This window comes from Rattus norvegicus, chromosome 7 (genome assembly GCF_021556685.1).
Source record: "Rattus norvegicus strain SHRSP/BbbUtx chromosome 7, alternate assembly SHRSP_T2T, whole genome shotgun sequence".
Classification (NCBI taxonomy): domain Eukaryota; kingdom Metazoa; phylum Chordata; class Mammalia; order Rodentia; family Muridae; genus Rattus; species Rattus norvegicus.
The window spans coordinates 52066744-52091315 of record NC_141540.1 but is presented as its reverse complement, the minus strand read 5'-3'; the positions used below and the strand labels follow the sequence as shown (position 1 = coordinate 52091315).

The 24572-nt window shown below is 40.2% G+C and overlaps 1 protein-coding gene across 3 annotated transcripts in view; it reads left to right on the top strand.

Moving 5' to 3' along the window:
* Positions 1–24572, top strand: part of Acss3 (acyl-CoA synthetase short-chain family member 3) — a 209076-nt gene that overhangs the window by 65356 nt on the left and 119148 nt on the right. For all 3 annotated transcript variants that reach the window (NM_001414941.1, NM_001108091.2, XM_087557233.1), the window contains 2 exon segments: positions 1851–1985; positions 5800–5940. In NM_001414941.1, coding sequence (NP_001401870.1) covers positions 1851–1985; positions 5800–5940 — 276 coding nt within the window.

Below are 24572 nucleotides of genomic sequence, written 5' to 3'. Positions count from 1 at the left end.
TTGTTTGCATGTCATAAGTTCACATGTGTTCTTTAATTCATTGTATAGTTGACTTTCATTTGTTCCAAATTCTAATCTTAGAAAAAGCCATCAAGTGCTATGCTCACAAATATTAAAGATAATGTGAACTAAATTAAAATATGGATAATTCCAATTTAATAAAATGAAACAAGACTTGTTTCTATTTTCTACCTCCTTGCTTTTTCAAAAAAATAGGAACGTCAGTTTACTTTACTATACTGAGATTGAAGTCAGGTAGAATCAGCTCTCTCTGACTCCGCCACCTGAGGCAAGTTTTGTAACTACAGTGAACTTCAGCTCCATAAATATTAAGTGACATTCAAAATGCAACATTGACTGTATGAGTGTGTATTTGAAATAGTCTAAATTTTTCCTAAATGACCTATATTGTAACCAGAAGTCAGACTTCAAGAACAGATGCAATACGGTAGAGTGACTATCCGTTTCCTGATTATTTATTAAGTGGTAGCGTGTCTTGGAACAATACACTAACAAAAATAAGGATGTACTTGCTTCTATACAAATTGAAAAATTTGGCTTACATTCAAGGTTGCTGTTGGTGGAGTAAGCACTCGATTAAGACTAAGAGACACGGGGGTTGGGGATTTAGCTCAGTGGTAGAGCGCTTGCCTAGCATGCGCAAGGCCCTGGGTTCGGTCCCCAGCTCCGGAAAAAAAAAAAAAAAAGACTAAGAGACACAAAGGTATTTGACATGCAAATGTTTAATTGGAGTGGTTACTGTGTTAGGAGGTAAAAGAATATGTGTGTGGACTGCAGTTCCATATTTGAGACATACCCAGCATGCTCTAAAGAAAGAGTAACACACATTCCAGGGATACCTTTCTATTACAGTTAAAATATGTAAATGAGTGTTCCTTAATGACAGGAGGAAGTCCTGAAGTCGTGAAATCTAGACAAGTTATTTGGCAGCCCCTTTTAGAAAAATAATCTAAGGCATGTATCGTGGCACACCCCAGTAATCCTAGCACTCAGGAAGCAAAGGCAGACAGAGCTCCATGAGTTTGAGGGCATCCTGCTCTATGAAGTGAGTTCCAGGCCCTGTCCTATAATAGTAGTAACAAAACAGTAATTATTATAACAATATAAAACTATAATATGTGCTAGCACAATTATATGTTAAGAACGAGGAAAGAAATCTGTAAAATCTCTTAAGTTTTAGATTGCCTGCTTTATAGTATTTAGGAGATAACGCTCTTATAGCTCTACCCCTCTCTCCCTCCCTCCCTCCATCCCCCCGTTCTCCTCCAGTTACCCCCTCCCCTTCACTCTCCCTTTCCTCCACCCTCTCTTTCTCTGCCTCTCTACCTCTCCCTGATTCTCCTCTGTATGTGTGTCTACCTCTTCCTGCCCTTCCTCTGTGTGTGTGTGTGTGCGCGCGCGCGTGTGTGTGTGTGTGCACGTGCGCATGTATGTGTGCATGTCTGTGTGTGTGTCTGTGCATGCATGTGGGTACATTAGGGTGTGTATGTATGTATACAATTGTGTGTATATACACATAACAGAGCATTTTACTTAGTGCCAGGTGATTTACTTGGCTTAATGAATACTCTGGAAGGTATTTCATATAGATCACATTTATGAGTCCTACATATCATTGAATGTACAAATGTGAACATGTGAGGTTTATGTATAAGTGGTTAGGCTTATAAACATTTACAAAAAAAAGGACTTGTTGGTTTTTAGTCCATTTGTTAAATAGCAAGTAGAAACCAACCATTTCTTTCAAAACATTAAGCTGACTGAATTATTGTGTGATTTCCTTCACTACCATGGTTAAAGCTTTCCTCTTTTTCTTCTTTCCATTTTAGCCTAAGGTGGTTGTTACAGCATCATTCGGCATTGAGCCTGGGAGGAAGGTAGAGTACATGCCCCTTCTAGAAGAAGCTCTCAGAATAGGACAACACAAACCAGACAGACTCCTCATTTACAACCGTCCAAATATGGTAAGCTGAAACTTTCATATCTTTTTCCTGGCAATATTGTGCCAAAAGATAATTTTAGTTTTATACTTTTGAGAACTACAGTTGAGTCATAAACTATTAAATATCCTGAATACAATTGCAATTATGGGAGGGAAAAAAAGATGTGGACGATAGTGTGTGTGGAAAACTAGGTGAAAATAACTAATATCAAGGCATACAAATACAAGTGAAATTAATGTTTGTTCTCCTGGGCAGTCACTTATTATGTTAAGTTTTATGATAATACTAGTATAGATAGGAACTAACTATTTACTTTACTTTCAAGATAATGTGGATATCTTTTTCAAGATTCTAGTAGGATTTATATTCGAGGAACCACTGTGTGAGTTAGCGTGTTGTTCCTCCTATGAGCAACAAGAATCATTGTATGTTAAGATGAAGTATCCTACCTAGCATTCCTGTTCTGGCCTCAAGCACTTGCACAGGGTGTGTTCTTAAACCTTCCACTGCATGACCTGTTAGAAAGGTCTGATTGGTTTACATGAAAAATATCTTTTAGTAATTAAGGAAGTTTTTTTTTCAGCCAGGGATAGATTATCCTCGGAAAATTAAAATTTGCCCATTCTACACATTAATTATAGAACATAAATTGTTCTATAATCCACGGAGGATGAAAAATCATAGAAGTGAAAGTATCCCTTGTAACCTTGACCCGATGCTCACATTGTATCTATCCATGGTCAATTCCCTAGCTACATCCAAAAGGACTAAGTTACGTTGTTATTTTTTTTTAAAGCAAAGTATTATTCTCTTTGCCAAAGATAAATTACAAAATCACAAACATCCGTGTGCCCTTTGGTAGACCTCTTGAGATCTTTACAGCAGAAGGTTTTTAATTGACAAGCCGTGAGACTAGTCTGCTAAGACTGTGTCATTTTGATGAGCCCATGATAGGAATCACTGCCACATTAAATTCTCTCATCGAGCTTCAGTGTCTTGGCGCATGAACTGCTTCACTCCATGAATTTAATGTCCTTACTCTCCCAGAGAAGAATGCTAAGTCTCTTTCAAGCATATATATTTTTAAAGGGAATTTTGCTGCCATTTAAGTCAAGGAACACAGAGTCAGCAACTCAGCAGAGTTTAGGCAAGGGAAGGGCTGGGAATGGCAGAAAAATGGTCACAGAAGTGTTTATTTGAGTCCTTAATAGTTTTCTGCAGATATGAATTCCCTTAGGCTTTGTGACGGTCTTACATTAACCTGGGAGCAAGGTTAAGTGCTCCCAAGTGCCTTTGCTCATTTAGTTCTCGCAGCTCAATGGGCTGGGTTTTATAACTGGTTCCATTCTACTGCAGAAGAAACAAGAGTCATGAAATACCCGCAGTCTAGCTAAGTGACAGAGTAGTGTTGAAACTCTGGTTTGATAACTTTTAAACAGCAAGATATATGCTATTTCTTTGCCCCCCCCCCACATTGTGTTTCGATAATCAGTCTCTTTATTAACATTTTAATATGAGTCTCTTCTTTCCATAGAATTGTTTTAGCTCCTTAATCCACATGACTGTTACACACACACACACACACACACACACACACACACACACACCCTTTGCCCATTCTCCAACATGCTTCTTTCTGTAGAGGTACAGATAAAGTCTTTCCATATATCTTGTCTTTATATAAAATGTATTGTTTAAGCAGAAATTAAACCCAATGGATTGGGTTTGCTTTGAATTTTAGAGAAAGAAATGATGAGTTTGGGTATTGCATCTTATTAACTAGCATCCACTTTTGCCAAATGAGGTAAAAGTTTAGCTGTTATTCCTAAGCCTCGGGCAAACCATGTCAGAACCAAAGGAACACTACTTGTCACCCTGGCGTTCTCCCTATTCTGGCTGTTAAGAATTCTAATATCTAAGATCAATGCCTATAGAGAGAAATAAAAACACACACACACACACACACACTTGTTTTGTATAATAAATGTTAATGTTGTTACTTCCCTCTTTAATTCTTCAGATCTTTTTTATTCACACTTAACATTTTTTTTTTACTCTAAGAAATAACCATGGGGTTGAGGATTTAGCTCAGTGGTAGAGCTCTTGCCTAGCAAGCTCAAGGCCCTGGGTTCAGTCCTCAGCTCCAAAAAGAAATAACCATTTATTCCAGTGCCCATTTCATTAGAGGCTTGTAAAAATCAAAACTGTTTGTAATCACAATTCGATTTTCATTTTGCAGTATGATGATTTTTACAGCCCTGCAATCGGGATGTTATAACTTTGGTAAAATTGGTTACTTGGATCTCATGCAGAAAAAGAAATGGAAGCATGATTTGCTCACGGTTAGCTGATCTGTTTATTTAAGTGATATCAGCTACTATGCGTTCAAGGGAGGCAAGAGAATTCAGCTGTGCTTGAAATATAAACTTTACAAGTGGTGCTCAGTTCAGATTCTTATCTGCATGTGAATATATTGTATTTGTGATATTGTTATCATGCATAATTTGTAAACGTGCACATGTAGATGAATGACAAGCATTTATAGCCTGTTTAATAGTAGGGACCCTGGAAAATTGAATGTGTGTGTGTGTGTGTGTGTGTGTGTGTGTGTGTGTGCCCTAGAACCTATTAGAGTAGCCCAGACATCATCTTGATGAAATCAATAGTTCCATTTATGTCTGGCTGTGTTGCTCATTTACTCTACTGAACTTTGTAGATTGGGCTCTGTTTGCATATCTCTTAAGTATAAACATGATGATATAGCAGGTACATGTCTTTAATCTTTTTTTTTTTTGGTTCTTTTTTTTCGGAGCTGGGGACCGAACCCAGTCTTTAATCTTTTAACCGCTCAGGCAGAGGCAGGCAAATCTCTCTGGTTTTGGAGCCAAGTCTATACGAGGAGTTCTAGGCCAGCCTAAGGTCTCCAAACCCAATCCAATCCAATCAAACCAACCAACCAACGAACAAACAAACAATAATAACAACAACAAATTTCTTCTCTGGCAACGAATCTGGCTATTTCAAGAAGTAGCCAGCACGGTCTCTTACCTCCATCCATGTATAATTAGAGTGACTTTCCATTAGCCCACTTCTTACTCTTTTTCACCTTTCTGCCCTCTTAATGGCTGTTCAAATTTATTTAAAGTCATATCCATTCATAACATGGCTATTATCACAAAACTTGTACCAACAAACCCTTGTTCTTAAGGAAGGAAAATAAAGACTTTTTTTCTGCTACATTAATGACTGAAAAGGAGAAAAACATTTTGACTCTGTTATTTTAAAAATTGTTTCCTCTCTTGAGAAAACACAAGTGGATTTCTTCCTTATCCTGAAAGTAACTTGAATTCTTCATTAGAAAGGCAGCTGAGGTGTTACACTCAAATGTCCCTATATAAAAAAAATATTTGAATGTATTAGGTGATATTTTCTGGTAAGGATAGAGGATCCAAATTAAAAAGTTAAGCTGTAACTTAGTTCTTCAAATTACTTGTGCATATTTATATTTCGAACCGTATCTCTGAGATAATTAAACCATGGATTCATAAAAACAGCACCACATCGGAGTGCTTAAGGGTAGCTCTAGAGTGCAGTAATAACGTGTGAGAGGTAAACTAACATCAAACCATCAGATTATGTAAAAGGATAGTTTAATAATAAACTACTTTAACATAACTTTGAGATTTAGTCACAAATCCAATGTGTAGTGTCATTAAAGCTCACCTTTCTAATGGATGCTCAAACTTAAAGATTAACGCCCCCTGCCCCGCTTTGTTCTTCTGTAGCGTCATCTCCTATTTACTGTGCATGTGACTACTTCCTTTTTTCTGTGTAGGAGAAAGTTCCTTTGATGTCAGGTCGTGATCTTGATTGGGAAGAAGAAATGGCAAAAGCCCAGTCACATGACTGCGTGCCTGTTCTCTCAGAGCATCCCTTGTACATTCTCTACACATCTGGAACAACTGGCCTGCCTAAGGTATTTGCTTCCTCTGAGACATGCATGATGGCAGATTTCCATTGCAGGGTATCCGTCTGATTAGAAAATGAAAATGTCATTAGAAATTAGAAAACGAAATGATTGTAGCTCGATGCTTAAAAACAATTCCATTATTCCTTAAATGAATTTTGTACAAATATGTTTAAAAGGAAAGACTTTCATCATCTGTATTCAAAATTCTCAGAAGTCAGCAATAAATACTTGTTTTGGTAAACTGATAAAGTAGGTATGCAGTTAACTGAATATTGATTGGTTTAATGATATGTTGAAATATATATGTATATATTACTTGTTAGTGAATGATTATTTACTAAAATAAATTAGTGGCACTAGAACTGAAAGTAAAAGATATATTTGAAAGGAAATTTGTATTCTTTAAAAATGGAGGTTTACATTCTATACATTATGAAATGAATAATTTCATGTATTTTCATTGTATGTGCAGTGTGTATATAAGGGGTACGCCACAGCATGCCTGAGAAAGTTAGAGGACAGGAGATGAGAATTGGTTCTTTCCTTTGGTTACATGGGTTATAGTGATCAAACAAGGACATCATACTAAGTGGCAAGTTCTCTGACCTTCTGAGCCATCTTGCCAGCCTTGAAATATACCTTTGACCAAGAATCATTCAATATCTTGTTATAAAGCAGAACTTGAAATCTAGACAACTTGAGTCAAAGGCCATTTATCCAAACCATTCAACTATTTGATTTATAATAAGGAAAGACTTGACATCTTTTCATCCATCTATTATGAAAGGTGTCTTTGCAAAGCAAAACGAGGAAAGCATCAGTAGTCATAAATGTTTTCAACAAATAGTATGTGAGAAGTAGATCCTGTATGCAACTTCATATTTTCCTTGTTTATCTTCATTAGATGGTTCAATATTCATTAAATCAGAATTTTATAGGTAGACCAACCTTTCAAAATTCTGCACATGTCATAGTAGTATTTCTTTATCATCCTTAGGTATTTAAAATTTTGGCAAGCATAATGTCAAGCATATTAAGATAATGACTCCATAAGATTTACTCTGAAGAGGAAACACAGTAGTCCACACAGAGTTATATGTGAGAAGGAAAGCAGCTGCTAGAATACATCCTCTGTAATGACATGTTTCAATGCATGGTTTCTTCTATTGTGTTTGCATGGAATTGATGCCTAATAATCTCTTGTTCTTTTGTCGGTTACCTAAATAAATATGTGCATATATAAAACGATATTTGCTTTTCTTGAATTATCATTTAGGAATTCTGTTTTCCAAATCTAGTTATCTGAGAAATAGTTATTTCTTCACTACTGAAGACCATGATTGGTTTGTTTACCAGTCCAACTGATTTATTCTCATTTTGTTTTTTGCTTACAAGTCCCATGCAGTTTGACTGGGCATTTCCCCATGAAATTACCCAGAGTTCAGCAAAGATATATTTTTTTAAATAAAAGTTTTAATATGAAAGGAAAACCCTAACAATGAAAATTGTATAAGCTCCTCAAACTTAAGAGGCCCATTTCAGAAAACATCCCACTTTTGTTTGTTAAAAGAATATGTATGTATATATACATACATATACATACATGTATATGTATATATATATATTCATGCCTGAACTGAAAATAATCTTTTATTCCATATTCTATTTGTTCCGAGTTAATAGACTATCTTGAAGAAAATTTATTTCATTGTTGGAGAAAGCCAGATAAAATATGAGTAATTCTGAGTTGTTCTGATTTATAAGGGTGGGAATGTACCCAGGTGTGAGTAATACAGACAGTAATCACTTTGTAGAGGAGGGAACAACAAGGACAAGAAGATTTTTTTTCAGGTTACATGGCTTAGAGTTTTACTTAGAACAGCACCATTAGTTAGTATAAATCAGACTTAGTTCATAGTTAGGAATGAGACCGAGAAGAAACCAGGATTTTGAATAGATAAAAAGAAGATAGTCTTGATATGGGAAAGGAGACCGGTGCTGAACATATTGTGTGTGGTATATTTCGGGGATATTAATACTAGTACAGTCAGTAATTGGAAATGAGCCTGATCCCACGAGCTACACAGGGACCTGTGGATAAGCCCTCGTGGATCATCAGTGTGGGGGTCTGGCTTTCAAATAAGAGAGTGGGTGGATTTTGTAAAATATGACATGTGGGATGCCATTGTGTGCTTTTTCCTGGATAGAGGTGAATAAATAGCTCTTTACCACAGATGGAGCGCTGTGAAACACCGACGAAATTGCTATTGCTTACCAGGAGCATAGGTGAGGGGTTGCTCGGGTAAGCATGGTGAATCAGAGGTAGCAGCATCACCAAACTCTTCCTCTCAGCATGAGATGAGAGCCGTATCCCTGCAAGATCCGGACCCACTGTGTAGGAGCTCTGCCAGAGACTTTCCACTTCTCTAGCAATTCATTAGTGTTCTCCCGCCACCTCCACGATGGGTGTTGCAAATCGCTTAACATTCTGGTCTTTCCAAGCTTTGTACATTTCATTAGGTTCCTGGACTTCATTACTTTTTAATTGGATATTTTCTTTATTAACATTTCAAATGTTATCCCCTTTCCTGCTTTCCCCTCTGGAAACCCTATCCCCTCTCCCCTCTGCCTGCTTTCATAAGGGTGCTCCCTCACCCACCCACCCATTCTCTCCTCCCTCCCTGCCTTGACATTCCCCTACACTGGGGCATCAAGTCCTCACAGGACCAAGGGCCTCTTCTTTCCCTGATGTCCTACAAGGCATCTTCTGCTATATATGCATCTGGAGCCATTGGTCTGTCCATGTGTACTCTTTGGATGATGGTTTAGTCCCTGGGAGCTCTAGTATTGTTGTTCTTCCTATGGAGTTGTAAACCCCCTCAGCTACCTTAGTCCTTTCTCTAACTCCTCCATTGGAGACCCTGTTCTCAGTCCAATGGTTGGCTGTGAGCATTCGCCTCTGTATTTGTTATGCTCTGGCAGAGCCTCTCAGGAGACAGCTATATCAGGGTCCTGTCAGCATGCACTTCTTGGCATGTGCAATAGTGTCTGGGTTTCCTGTCAGTATATGGGATGGATCCCCAGGTGGGACAGTCTCTGGATGGCCTTTCCTTCAGTCTCTGCTCCAAACTTTGTCTCCAAATCCCCTCCTATGAATGTTTTTGTTCCCCCTTCTAAGAAGGACTGAAGCATCCATACTTTGGTCATTCTTCTTCTTGAACTTCATTTGGTCTGTAAAGTGTATCTTGGGTATTCCTAGCTTTTGGGCTGATATCCACTTATCAGTGAGTGCATCCCATGTGTGCTCTTTTGTGACTGGGTTATCTCACTCAGGATATTTTCTAGTTTATCCATTTGCCTAAGAATTTCATGAAGTCATTGTTTTTAATAGCTGAGTAGTACTCCATTGAATAAATGTACCACATTTTCTGAATCAATTTCTCTGCTGAAGGATATCTGGGTTCTTTCCAGCTTCTAGCTATTATAAGTAAGGATGTTATGAACATAGTGGAGCATGTGTCCTTGTTATATGTTGGAGCATCTCTTGGGTATGTACTCAGGAATGGTATAGCTGGGTCCTCAGGTAGTACTATGTCCAGTTTTCTGAAAAAAAATTCAGTGGAACAGAATTGAAGGCCCAGAAATGAACCCACACATCTGTGGTCACTTGATCTTTGACAAAGGAGCTAAAACCATCCAATGGAAAAAAGATAGCATTTTCAACAAATGGTGCTGGTTCAACTGGAGGTCATCATGTAGAAGAATGCAAATCAATCTATTCTTATCGCCCTGTACAAAGTTCAAGTAGATAATGGACTTCCACGTAAAACCAGGTACAGTGAAACTAATAGAAGATAAAGTTCCTGTACTTTATGAACTTCTTTTCTCTACAATGGGGAATATGTCAATTTTGAGGAAATAGCTATGTAGGCTTTTGTCCCCTACGAACGCTCTTGCATTTTCCCCCTTTGCTCTTCCATCAAATTCCCTGAATTTTGGAGGGTGTGATATAGGTTATTTTATTTCATTTATGGTGGAGGATTGGGCCACAATGCCATGGCAACAGTCACTTATTCTCCAGATGATGATCTGTTATGAAATTGCAGTAATCACCATCTTTTGGAGAAATAATTTTCTCCTCACAACCAACCAGTGTTTAATGGTCTATGTATAAAAATCAAATATTTAGACAGCAATTATCAGACACCTCACAACCATTTAACAAAATAATAGTGATCACTTTCTTTCTGCGACCTGACCTCCCCAGGCATAAGTCTTTGTCGTGTCCTACAAAATTAAGAATAAATTCCTCAGTGGAAGGATCCCAACATTGAATTAGAAAACAGTTGATTGAATTTAATAATGTCTTGTCAATAGACATGTATTGCCCTGTCATACTGGTAGTCTGGTATTCATGGTCCATACCGAGCAGAGAACTAGGTGATAATTTAGCTGTGTGGTGTGCACAATATCACAAAAGCCACTTAAAGGGGAAGGGACTTCCATTGTAATTTCATCTTGGTTTGTCCATGTCCTATAACCAAAACCTGTGATGTCCTTAGCACTAGGGACCTACCCTCTAATTCTAAAATAAAATTACATCAGTCCAAAGCCTTTAATAGTTTATTGGGCTACCATAGGTATAAATCCATAGGGATGTATCCCTTCTTTAGCAAGCTATTCAAGAGAGAGGAAAGGAGAGGAAGGGAGAGGGAGAGAGAGATGGAGAGGGAGGGATAGGGAGGGATCACGTGTAGATTTTCTATACAGAATACTTTCTTTCAAACTCCTTAAATGCTGCTTATATTATCATTACAGATGTCCCCAAACATTCAATATTAGAACAATATAGTGAAACCTGATTTCACACATGTTAGGCAGGGTTTCTGAAGGCCCAGCATTGCCTCTTTTATGCCGTTGCGTAATGGTTTTAAATGGTTAAAGGGACACAAAAAATAAATATCACCATTCAATGTAGTATGGAAATATCCCCACTGTTTATCATTTACTTCATCTAAATAGTGACATTTGCCATTGATGAGATACACTAGCCATTCAGTCCTCCATAATTCACATTTAATTTCCTTCAGTCATCTGGCCTTCAGATCTTGGGTTACTGCTGTACTGCTGCCCCTCCGCATATCCCCAAACCAAACATCCTTGATGGGGTCAGACTGTGTGCATTTTTGGGTTTGGTTTATGTCAAAGAGTGAGTAGGGCCGTGTTCTGGTTGCTTGCCAATGGAGAAGGCCTCCACGTACTTACCAATAAATTCTGGAGAGCTCCATACCCTTGACTTTCACTTAGTCACACCTGGCTACTGAAACGTCCTTGGACAGAGGAGAAATCTCTACACCCAGTGTATTGTTTTTGAAAGAGAGAAAATGTAAACCACATACTTTAATTACCAACTCCTAGGACAAACTTAATTGTTTAAAATTAATTTTACTTAGAAAATTTCATCACTTGGGTTTTCCATGAATCAATACCTAAGATTTAAAGCAATCCAGATGGAAATAGCATAGCACCTGGTTTTCTGTTTTCTTCTCTAGGACATCTGGCTGGACCCAGATCTTGCCACATTTTTTCCACTGACTTTTTTTGTTTGTTTTAACTTTTGGTCACCCTTTTCTTTCCCAATTGTTTCAGCACTTTGGATACCTGGATAAATCATTGAGATCTGCTAGAACCTTCCTCTTTAAGCCCATGTCCCAACATGGCATTTAGCAAAGATGCCAAAGGTCCATTTTTTTATCTTTATTAACTTGAGTATTTCTTATTTACATTTCGATTGTTATTCCCCTTCCCTGTTTCCAGGCCAACATCCCCCAACCCCTCCCCTCCCCTTCTATATGGGTGTTCCCCTCCCCATCCTCCCCCTATTACCACTCTCCACCCAACAATCACATTCACTAGGTGTTCAGTCTTGAACACCTTCCCCTTCCACTGGTGCTCTTACTAGGCTGTTCGTTGCTACCTATGACGTTGGAACCCAGGGTCAGTCCATGTATAGTCTTTGGGAAGTGGCTTAGTCCCTGGAAGCTCTGGTTGCTTGGCATTGTTGTTCATATAGGGTCTCGAGCCCCTTTAAGCTCTTCCGGTTCTTTCTCTGATTCCTTCAACGGGGGTCCTGTTCTCAGTTCAGTGGTTTGCTGCTGGCATTTGCCTATGTATTTGCTGTATTCTGGCTGTGTCTCTCAGGAGAGATCTACATCCGGTTCTTGTCGGCCTGCACTTCTTTGCTTCATCCATCTTATCTAATTGGGTGACTGTATATGTATGGGCCACATGTGGGGCAGGTTCTGAATGGGTGTTCCCAAAGGTCCATTTTAGTGGGTCTTCTTATTGCTACCACAAAATTCCTCATTCCCCGCCATCAAAAACCCAAACCAAAAGACAGAAAATGAAACAGAAATAAACTATAAAGCTTAGAGAGTTTAATACATACTCCAATGCACAATTCAAGGCTACTATCCATCATGATAGAGAGGTCAAGAGAGCAAAATTTTGAGGCAGGTAGTTATGTTATATCCACAGTGAATATGTGTGTGTGTGTGTGTGTGTGTGTGTCTGTGTGTCTGTGTGTCTGTGTGTGTGTGTGTTGAGAGGGGGGGCATGTACATTGCCACTGGGTATGTGTGGTCAGAAGAGCACTGAAGATATTGATTCTTGTCATCCATTTTGCTGAAATATGTCCCTTGTTTCCTGATCTAGATTCTCTTATATCTACCTCCCATTTCTGTCGGACACTGTGATTACAGCCATACACTATTTAATAGAACTTTCCATGAGTTCTATCTATTTAAACTCAGATCTTCATGCTTGCATAGCAAATAATTCCCCCACAGAGCGATCACCACAGCTCCCCTATAGACAACTTTTCACTCATTAACCTTCACTCCTTGTGCCCTTAAGCTTCTGGTCATGTCATTGTGTAAAATAAATTCAGTCCATCATAAAGAACTTATAGTATTTAGTAATACTAATACTGTTGAATAGTCTAAAGACTAAGTCTCTTCCGGGGATCAGAACAATTACTTGATTTTGAGCTTCTATAAAATTAAAAATAAAAGCATGTTTCATTGTTCCTATATACAGTGCACAGAACCAATAGTCCCATTCTATATAGAAGAAAGGGGACAGAGCCAGGAAAAGGGAAACAGAAAGATTGAAATCCGGTGGGGACAAATTCCAAATCCTGTAGCTCCATGCCTGGCACCTAGAGATTGTGGTGGAATCACCTGGGAGGAATTACCTTGAGTGCTTAATCCTGCAGCTCTGCCACCTGAAGCACATATAGCCTATCCATTGGGCCACCTCTACTCTGTGTAACCAGCTTTTCTTGGCAGCCTCTCCATGGTCTTGGCATCTGCAACATCTTTGTATCTTCATTGCAACTTGAACTTCATCATCAGGGCTTTACACAGTGACCCTGGGAATTTGCACAGAATACAGCCCTGGTTCATATTGCCTGGTTGCAGTGACCTTGTAGAACCTTGGCATGATTCCATGATTTCATATTTCCCTCACTCTTGTATCTTTTACTCCTGTAAACAAGTACCATGTATGTAGCACTGTCTAGATTTTTTTGTCTTGTAGGCGTTGAGTCTGTCTCCCTTGAGCCAAGATTGCATTGATATTCACTGGACCTAGGGTCTTTGATAGGTATACTCTGTCTCGGCTCTCTTCAAATTGATTTCTATTTTCAAAAATGGAGCCTTGCAAGGGTGGAATTGTGTCCACAGGAGACCGATTCTGTTGTATCCATGAAGAACAGCTGATTTCTCTCGAATGACACTAAACAAATATGAATGCTTTAGAGCATGACTTGTTTGTAACTTTGAATTCATTAATACTGTTTATCTTAACCAATTACATATTTTTAAGTATCTTTCTGCTTCATCTCTCTCAATCCCTTAATCCCTCCCACCCTCTCCCCCCCTCATCTGTCTCCTTCTTTCTGCTTGATCCTTTCAATTTCTTTCAATGTAGATATGAGCAATTGTCAGTAAATATGACATAACTCCAATGGGAACCTGTCTTGAGATTTCTTCTGCCAAACATTAACTTTACTTTGGGATTGAGCCACGATAAAGTTCTCACGGCACAGGTAGAATTCGACCAGATTATCTCCCAGAACACAACATAGGTGACCTCTAGCCCAGTTTCTGATAGCTTTTGGAACCTCTTGAATAAGGCTGCTGCCATGTGAATTTAGCATGGCATCCTGTCCTTCCAAACTCCCAGCAGATGGCATTAGCTTATCAAGTTACATTTGTGGGGGATTTCCTAACCAGTATTTCAGACTGCCCAACGTTTTCCCTGGAAAACCAGTTCCAAAGGCCTAAGAACCACAGAGTCAGGTCATCGCAGATCCAAACACAGTGCAGATTTTCTGGGAAATAATTTTCCTGTTGCCTTGACAATACTCTACAAATAACTTTATAAACAAATGTCTTTTATATTTCCCACAAAGTTCCAGGGTACACTGAACTTATTCCCTCTTTATCACACAGTCGAGGACCATAGTCCATGGAATAGAAACACGCACTCTTAGCTTGGCTCATTCTATTTCAATTAGTCTAAACTAGAAAATCCTTCACAGACCTACCCAGAAGTTTGTGTCTTAGATAATGAAGAATGTAGACAAGTTGTCAATTGACATTAACTGTCACAAAGCCCATGCCAGTCCTCTGGTATCTGATGAATCAACTTCTTTTGTAACTCTCCTAATGAATACAGTCCTCTCCAGCCCAGTGAACTGGAGATCAAACTATGACCTCTTTTATAATTAGTGCCATTAATAATCCCTGTCTTCCTCCATGGTTTTCTGGCTTCTGATATTTATGGAGACATCAGTCAGTGGTAACCAACAGCCTTTAATGGCTCAGTCCAAATGAGCCAATGTACCATTGACTGACTTCCCTTATCTTGCTGCAGGGTATAGTCTTTTTTTTTTTTTTGAATGAAGCAAAGTTAGGGAAGTCCATTTTTCCACCTCCACAGCACCCAGACTGATCCTATTAACCCACATGTCCCACAGCCTTACAAATCAGGCTAGACCAGGTGCTTTAATTCTTTGGAAATTCTTGACTAATGCAGACTCTTCAAAGGCAGCCTATTCCCTGATCATCTCAGTTTCCTGCACTGAACCACTATTAAAGCCCTCATCTACATGCTGAACGCTGAACGATGGGCTGATCACTTCCTTTGTGTTAAAGGGCAGACCTAAAGGGCATTTTTTTTCTCATTTCAACGTTATTCTGGCCTTGTCTCATTCTCTAATTCTTCCTGTGAGTTTCCTGAATGTGGATATTAGGAAGGAGTCTTCCGTACATATCTGATTTGTCTTGCTTCCCTCTTGCAGCCTGTCAATGTTAAGAAATGGCAAACCAACATGTCTGCTTCATCCTCACTTTTATTCTACCCACTCCCCCAATCGCAGACTTATGTGGAAGATAACATGTAAATGTCTGTTTTCATTGCAACTCTAACACACTCTCTCTCTCTCTCTCTCTCTCTCTCTCTCTCTCACACACACACACACACACACACACTCACACAACACAAATATATATATGTATATTCCACTACAGTAAGATGGCACAGTATCCCTTATAACATAGGGAAAGGTAGTGCAGTGGTTTGAATAGGAATGGTCCCCATAGACTCATGTGTTTGAATACTCGATTTATAGGGAGTGATACTACTGGGAGGTGTGACTTATTGGAGTAGGCGTAGCCTTGTTGGAGAAAGTATGTTACTATGGTCTCTAGGCTAGCGTTACTAGGCTTAGAGGTCTCAGGAGCTCAAGCTGATTCATTCCCTGCTGCCTGCAGATCAAGATGTAGAACTCTTAGCCACCTCCCCAGCATTACATCTGCCATGTCTCCCACCATGATAATTTACTAAATCTGTGTAAGCCAACCCCAATGAAATGTTTCCTTTACAAGAGTTACGGTGGTCATGGTGCCTCTTCACATTAATAAAAACCCTAAGACAGGTAGCTATACAAATGTTGTCTTTGCAAATAATCTACCCATGGATGAATCATCTTCCATGTGCTCTCACTTTTGCAAGGGCCATGCAATTTCCCCTCCACAACAAACCTTTGGTTCTGTCAGTAACTGGTTACCGATTTCACTATGTAACACTTGGGGAAGAGATATAAGCACATACTTTTTTCCTCAGACTGGGCACTGATGAGAGAGCAAGGAGACAATCCATGCCAAGTCTATGATATTGAACTAATGAATTTGTTAGAGGTTGTTCCATGGAGCATATGTGACGTAAAGGCAGCTAGCTGCATAGCTGAAAGCCCGCTGCCACATGAGTGACTGACAGCTCATGAACTCAGAATCCTTGCAGCTCCCTGCACAACTTCCAGGCAGGTCTACTGGAGAGTATCCTTTCTCCTAGCAATTGCTTACTGCTTATTCCTTGGGGAAATAAGCCTTTGAGCCTTGTAAATTCCTAAGCTCTTGGGCTTCTTAGGTTTTATTAGTTTCCTTATGGTTATGACCCTCCTCTTTCTTGCAGAATGAAATGTCGATACAGGTCTCAGACCCTCAAGCATATTTTCTTCCTTTTGGGAGACCTAAGATTTGTAAATATTTTGTATACATTGATGTCAGACTTTTATGCCACTTACATTTTTATTATTAATCATTCCATTTGTTTACATCTCAAATGATACCCCGCCTCCCAGTTATCCCCTCCACAAGCTCTACCATCCCACATCCGCCCTCCACTTTGCCTGTATGAGAGTGCTCCCCCACCAACCCACACTCTCCAGCCCCACCTCTCCAGCATTCCCCCATTCTGGGGCATTAAGCCTCCCCGGGGGCCAAGGGCCTCTCTTCCTGTTGCTGTCAGGCAAGGCCATCCTCTGTTATATATGTATCTGGAGTCATGGCTCCCTCCAGGTACACTGCTTGGTTGGTCTAGACTCTGGGAGAACTGGGTGGTCTGGCCAGCCTATGTTGTTCTTCCAATGGGGATGTAATTCCCACCTGCTCCTCTAGTCTTTCTGCCAGCTCCCCTACCAGGTTCCCTGAGCTCTGTCTGATAGTTAGCTCCAAGCATCCACATCTGCATTGGTCAGTTGCAGCCTGGACTTCCTCAGGAAACCACCACACTAGGTTCCCGTTAGCAAGCACCTCTTGACCACAGCAACAGTGTTGGGTTTGATGTCTGCAGACATGATGGATCCCCAGGTGGGACAGTCCCTGGTTGGCCCTTCCTTCAGTCTCTGTTCCATTTTTTGTCCCAGTTCTTCCTTTGCTCAGGAACATTTCTGGATTAAAATCTTTGCAATGGTTGGATGTCCTCGACCAAGGGGCAATGCCTATCTGCTGGAAGAGTCTCCACAGGACCTATCTCTCCCTTCTCTGTGCATTTTGGCTAAAGTCATCCCCTTGGGGCCTGCTAGCCTCATGTTTTTCTGGTGTTTGGGACCCTTCAGTTGCTATCCCCAGTTTGTCATCCCCCTTGTTACATATTTTTGTTTGATTTCCAGAACCTCTGTACCTCTCTCACATCTCCTCTCGATCCTAATACTGCCATCCTTATTTCCTCCCCCTCCTTTCTCCCTCCCTGGCCTCCCTTTCTCTCCACTTCCCATAAAAGTTCTGTTCCCCCCACAATGCAGAACTGAAGCATTCACACCCTGGTCTTCTACACTCTATATGTTCTGTGGGTAATATTATGGGCATTCTGGGCTTTTGGGCTAATATCCACTTATTAATGAATACATACCATGTGTATTCTTTTGTGTCTAGGTTACCTCACTCAGGATATTTTCTAGCTCCATACATTTGCCTAAGAATTTCATGAAGTCATTGTTTTTAATCACTGCATAGTACTCCATTGTGTAGATGTACCACATTTTCTGTATCCATTCTTCTGTTGAGGGTCATCTGGGTTGTTTCCAGCTTCTGGTTATTATAAATAAGGCTGCTATGAACATAGTGGAGCATGTGTCTTGATATATGTTGGAGCATCTTTTGGGGATATGCCCAGGAGTGGTATAGCTGGGTCTTTAGGTAGAACTATTTCCAATTTTCTCAGAGACAGCCAGAATGATTTCCAAAGTGATTTCATCAGCTTGCAGTCCCACCAACAATGGAGGAGTGTTCCTCTTTCTCCACATCCTCACCAACATCTGCTGTCACCTGAGTTTTTGATCTTAGGCATTCTGACTGGGGCTCTGGTCCCTGGCACAAGTAGGAACCAGGAGGTCTATGCTACTTACTTTAATGTACATTTTACCTATTAGTGCATGTCTTAGAATATATCCCAAGTGCTTTTATTCCAAGCAGTTTTATTATTTATGACCCAGGCACGACTTCAGATTATTTGGTGAACAATTTTTCTGTAGTTGGTCTGTTTCACTGCCTTTTTTCCCCATGCCTATCATCCTTATTTCATTTTAAAGGCATAATAAAAATTAATTGTGTTAGAAACTATGAACATAAGATGAGCGTATTTGCACTAATGAAACATTGACCTATAAATTTTATGCTACCATGCAGCATTTTTTCCTTAGAAAAATGGTATTTTGAAGTACTTTAAGTATTTTAAAGTGTTTTAAAACACGCTTGAGCTGGGGAATGGCTCAGTGGGTAAGTTGTTGGTCCCATAAGTCTGATGACTCGAGGTCAGATCCCCAGATTCCACCTGACAGGGTGCACCGGGGGAGCACAGGGGTCTGTAATCCTGGAGTTTCTACCTGGAGGTGGGAGGCAGACAGAAGTACTAGAAGCTCACACATCCATGAGTCTGGGTAAAGCATCGGTGAACAGCAGGACTTTGTCTCAAATAAAACAGATGGCAAGAATCAACAGCAGAGAGCTTCTTCTGACCTCTGTGCATGTGCTGTTTATGCCTATAGGCACCTATGCACATCTCACATGCTCCCTCGAGATGCTATATCTTATATGCATACATAGGTCTACATTAGGTAGTCAGTTCTTCGGGAGAATTTGCAGATGTACGTCAGGGTTGTGTTTACATCTACATCTACCAGTCCTAGAGCTGACTGGGAGCTGCATGGAGGTTTACCTGTTGGCCGCTGCCAATATTTAAACATCTGTGGCTGTCCTACTTGTCAAACAAGTTAATTTTGCTGTGGTTTTCATGTTCTGTCTGCTACTCATGACTGCATTCAAGAGAGTTTAATAACTATCACCTTTATCTCCGTTCAAGTTTACTACCTTGGAAGGACTCTGGTGACCAGACAAGGATAAAAAAAATTTTTCAGTGCCAAGAAATAAAAGAATAATGGAGGAAGCAGAAGTAGAGGGATGGGGCTGAAATTAAGGCAGGGAAGGAAAGATGTAGATAAGGCTTTTTGTATGGTTTCAGCACTTTTGAAAATTTTGTTCCTACTGTGTAGACTCATCCTCTTCCCTGCCCCAGGGAACAGGTAAGAGAGAGATAGAGCAAGAGTAATACAAATAAGCAAGCAGTTTTCCATCTCTGCTACAATTCTTGCTGGTAAATTGCTGAACTTGCTACATTTTAGCCCCTTAACTCCGAGTCGTACAGATCAATAAGAAATTACATAGCTGCTAAAGAATCCTCCGCAGGAATAGGCTCCGAGTTCATAAGAACCCATAGCAAGAGCTTCTGTAGTTGATGAAATATCTCAGATGGAAACATTCCATCTCTTCTATGATACTAAGACTTCTAAGACTTTCTCCCGGAAAGGAAAAGAACTTTTTTTTTTTTAAACTATTGTCTTGTTGGTACAGGTGCTTAATCACTTCACTGTTTATTTTCTTTTTTATTTTAAATATTTACATTTCAAATGTTATCCCCCCTTCCTGGTTTCCCCTCTGACAACTCCCTATCCCACTCCCTTCTCCCTGCTTCTATGAGGGTGCTCTCTCACCCACCAACCCACTCCTGCCTCATCGTCTAAGTATTCCCCTATGCTGGGATATTAAGCCGTCACAGGGTGGGGCCTCATGGGTATACCCAGACCCTGACACTGCAAATCTATGTAATGGTAGGTATTTCCCTTCCCTGTGGGGACAGACAAGGTAGCCCAGATAGAATAACATATCCCAGGAACAGCCAACAGGTTTTGGCATAGCCCCTGTTCCAGTTGAAAACCCCACAGGAAGACCAACCTGCACATCTGCTACATATTTGCTCAGAGGCCTAGGTCTAACCCGTGTATGTTCTTTGGTTGGTGGTTCAGACTCTGAGAGTCCCAGGGGTCAGATTAGTTGACTCTGTTGGTCTTACTGTGGAGTTCCTATCCCCTTTGGGGCCTACAATCCTTTCTCCTTTTCCTCCATAAGAATCCTCAAGCTCCATCCACTGTTTGGCTGTGGGTGTCTGTATCAGACTGGGTCAGCTGCAGGGTGGAGCCTCTCAGAGGAGAACATGCTCCTGTCAGTAAGCACAACAGAGTAACATTGATACTGCTAGGGACTGGGGTTTATCCATGGGCCTGGTCTTAAGTTTGGCTGGTTACTGCTTGGCCATTTTACTCAGTCTCTGCTCCATTCCCCATTCCTGCATTTATTGGAGACGATACATTTGTGGTTGAAAGTTATGTGGATGGCTTGGTGACATTATCTCTCTCTTGGGACACATGCCTGGGTACAGGAGGTGGCCTTTTCAGGTTTCAGATCGCCAATGTAGTAAGTCACATCTAAGGTCACCCTCATTGATTCTTGGGTGCCTCCTACATTCCAGGTCTCTCTGTCTCATCCTGGATATGCTCCCTACCTCCTGATCTGTGTTAGTTGAGAATTTCTGTTAATTTTCATGGCCATCTAGCCATCTTTCTTATTCTTCCCCACACCTGATTTTAAACTCCCATTCCCTTCCCCATGCCTTCTGCCTTTCAGTTTGCTCCCTCCATCCACTTCTTATGACTTTTTTCTTCCAAGTGAGATTCAAGCTTATTCACTTGAGTCTTCCTTCTTGTTTAGCTTCTTTGTGTCTGAATAACATGTGTATGTGTTCAACAGTGTGATAGGGAACCTTTGTTTTATGGCTAATATCCACTTACAAGTGAGTATATACCATGCATGTCCTTCTGGAACTGGGTTACCTCACTCAGGATGATCTTTTCTAGTTCCATCCATTTGCATACAGAATTCATGATGTCTTTGTTTGTTTTTTTTTTTTTTTATTAACTTGAGTATTTCTTATATACATTTCGAGTGTTATTCCCTTTCCCGGTTTCCGGGCAAACATCCCCCTGCCCCCTTGCTTTCCTTATGGGTGTTCCCCTCCCAACCCTCCCCCCATTGCTGCCCTCCCCCCATAGACTAGTTCACTGGGGGTTCAGTCTTAGCAGGACCCAGGCAGGGCTTCCCCTTCCACTGGTGCTCTTACTAGGATATTCATTGCTACCTATGAGGTCAGAGTCCAGGGTCAGTCCATGTATAGTCTTTAGGTAGTGGCTTAGTCCCTGGAAGCTCTGGTTGCTTGGCATTGTTGTACATATGGGGTCTCGAGCCCCTTCAAGCTCTTCCAGTTCTTTCTCTGATTCCTTCAACGGGGGTCCTATTCTCAGTTCAGTCGTTTGCTGCTGGCATTCGCCTCTGTATTTGCTGTATTCTGGCTGTGTCTCTCAGGAGCGATCTACATCCGGCTCCTGTCAGTCTGCACTTCTTTGCTTCATCCATCTTGTCTAATTGGGTGGCTGTATATGTATGGGCCACATGTGGGGCAGGCTCTGAATGGGTGTTCCTTCAGTCTCTGTTTTAATCTTTGCCTCTCCCTTCCCTGCCAAGGGTATTCTTTTTCCTCATTTAGAGAAGGAGTGAAGCATTCACATTTTGATCATCCGTCTTGAGTTTCATTTGTTCTAGGCACCTAGGGTAATTCAAGCATTTGGGCTAATAGCCACTTATCAATGAGTGCATACCATGTGTGTTTTTCTGTGATTGGGTTACCTCACTCAGGATGATATTTTCCAGTTCTGACCATTTGCCTACGAATTTCATAAAGTCATTGTTTTTGATAGCTGAGTAATATTCCATTGTGTAGATGTACCACATTTTCTGTATCCATTCCTCTGTTGAAGGGCATCTGGGTTCTTTCCAGCTTCTGGCTATTATAAATAAGGCTGCGATGAACATAGTGAAGCACGTGTCTTTTTTATATGTTGGGGCATCTTTTGGGTATATGCCCAAGAGAGGTATAGCTGGATCCTCAGGCAGTTCAATGTCCAATTTTCTGAGGAACCTCCAGACTGATTTCCAGAATGGTTGTACCACTCTGCAATCCCACCAACAATGGAGGAGTGTTCCTCTTTCTCCGCATCCTCGCCAGCATCTGCTGTCACCTGAGTTTTTGATCTTAGCCATTCTCACTGGTGTGAGGTGAAATCTCAGGGTTGTTTTGATTTGCATTTCCCTTATGACTAAGATGTTGAACATTTCTTTAGGTGTTTCTCAGCCATTCGGCATTCCTCAGCTGTGAATTCTTTGTTTAGCTCTGAACCCCATTTTTTAATAGGGTTATTTGTCTCCCTGCGGTCTAACTACTTGAGTTCTTTGTATAATTTGGATATATGGCCTCTATCTGTTGTAGGATTGGTAAAGATCTTTTCCCAATCTGTTGGTTGCCGTTTTGTCCTAACCACAGTGTCCTTTGCCTTACAAAAGCTTTGCAGTTTTATGAGATCCCATTTGTCGATTCTTGATCTTAGAGCGTAAGCCATTGGTGTTTTGTTCAGGAAATTTTTTCCAGTGCACATGTGTTCCAGATGCTTCCCTAGTTTTTCTTCTATTAGTTTGAGTGTGTCTGCTTTGATGTGGAGGTCCTTGATCCACTTGGACTTAAGCTTTGTACAGGGTGATAAGCATGGATCGATCTGCATTCTACTACATGTTGACCTCCAGTTGAACCAGCACCATATGCTGAAAATGCTATCTTTTTTCCATTGGATGGTTTTGGCTCCTTTGTCAAAAATCAAGTGACCATAGGTGTGTGGGTTCATTTCTGGGTCTTCAATTCTATTCCATTGGTCTATCTGTCTGTCTCTGTACCAATACCATGCAGTTTTTATCACTATTGCTCTGTAATATTGCTTGAGTTCAGGGATAGTGATTCCCCCTGAAGTCCTTTTATTGTTGAGGATAGCTTTAGCTATCCTGGGTTTTTTGTTATTCCAGATGAATTTGCAAATTGTTCTGTCTAACTCTTTGAAGAATTGGATTGGTATTTTGATGGGGATTGCATTGAATCTGTAGATTGCTTTTGGTAAAATGGCCATTTTTACTATGTTAATCCTGCCAATCCATGAGCATGGGAGATCTTTCCATCTTCTGAGGTCTTCTTCAATTTCTTTCCTCAGTGTCTTGAAGTTCTTATTGTACAGATCTTTTACTTGCTTGGTTAAAGTCACACCGAGGTACTTTATATTATTTGGGTCTATTATGAAGGGTGCCGTTTCCCTAATTTCTTTCTCGGCTTGTTTCTCTTTTGTATAGAGGAAGGCAACTGATTTATTTGAGTTAATTTTATACCCAGCCACTTTGCTGAAGTTGTTTATCAGCTTTAGTAGTTCTCTGGTGGAACTTTTGGGATCACTTAAATATACTATCATATCATCTGCAAATAGTGATATTTTGACCTCTTCTTTTCCGATCTGTATCCCATTGATCTCCTTTTGTTCTCTGATTGCTCTGGCTAGAACTTCAAGAACTATATTGAATAAGTAGGGAGAGAGTGGGCAGCCTTGTCTAGTCCCTGATTTTAGTGGGATTGCTTCAAGTTTCTCTCCATTTAGTTTAATGTTAGCAACTGGTTTGCTGTATATGGCTTTTACTATGTTTAGGTATGGGCCTTGAATTCCTATTCTTTCCAGGACTTTTATCATGAAGGGGTGTTGAATTTTGTCAAATGCTTTCTCAGCATCTAATGAAATGATCATGTGGTTCTGTTCTTTCAGTTTGTTTATATAATGGATCACGTTGATGGTTTTCCGTATATTAAACCATCCCTGCATGCCTGGGATGAAGCCTACTTGATCATGGTGGATGATTGTTTTGATGTGCTCTTGAATTCGGTTTGCCAGAATTTTATTGAGTATTTTTGCGTCGATATTCATAAGGGAAATTGGTCTGAAGTTCTCTTTCTTTGTTGTGTCTTTGTGTGGTTTAGGTATAAGAGTAATTGTGGCTTCGTAAAAGGTATTCGGTAGTGATCCATCTGTTTCATTTTTGTGGAATAGTTTGGATAATATTGGTATGAGGTCTTCTATGAAGGTTTGATAGAATTCTGCACTAAACCCGTCTGGACCTGGGCTCTTTTTGGTTGGGAGACCTTTAATGACTGCTTCTATTTCCTTAGGAGTTATGTGGTTGTTTAACTGGTTTATCTGTTCCTGATTTAACTTCAGTACCTGGTATCTGTCTAGGAAATTGTCCATTTCCTGAAGATTTTCAAGTTTTGTTGAATATAGGTTTTTATAGTAAGATCTGATGATTTTTTGAATTTCCTCTGAATCTGTAGTTATGTCTCCCTTTTCATTTCTGATTTTGTTAATTTGGACGCACTCTCTGTGTACTCTCGTTAGTCTGGCTAAGGGTTTATCTATCTTGTTGATTTTCTCAAAGAACCAACTTTTGGTTCTGTTGATTCTTTCTATGGTCCTTTTTGTTTCT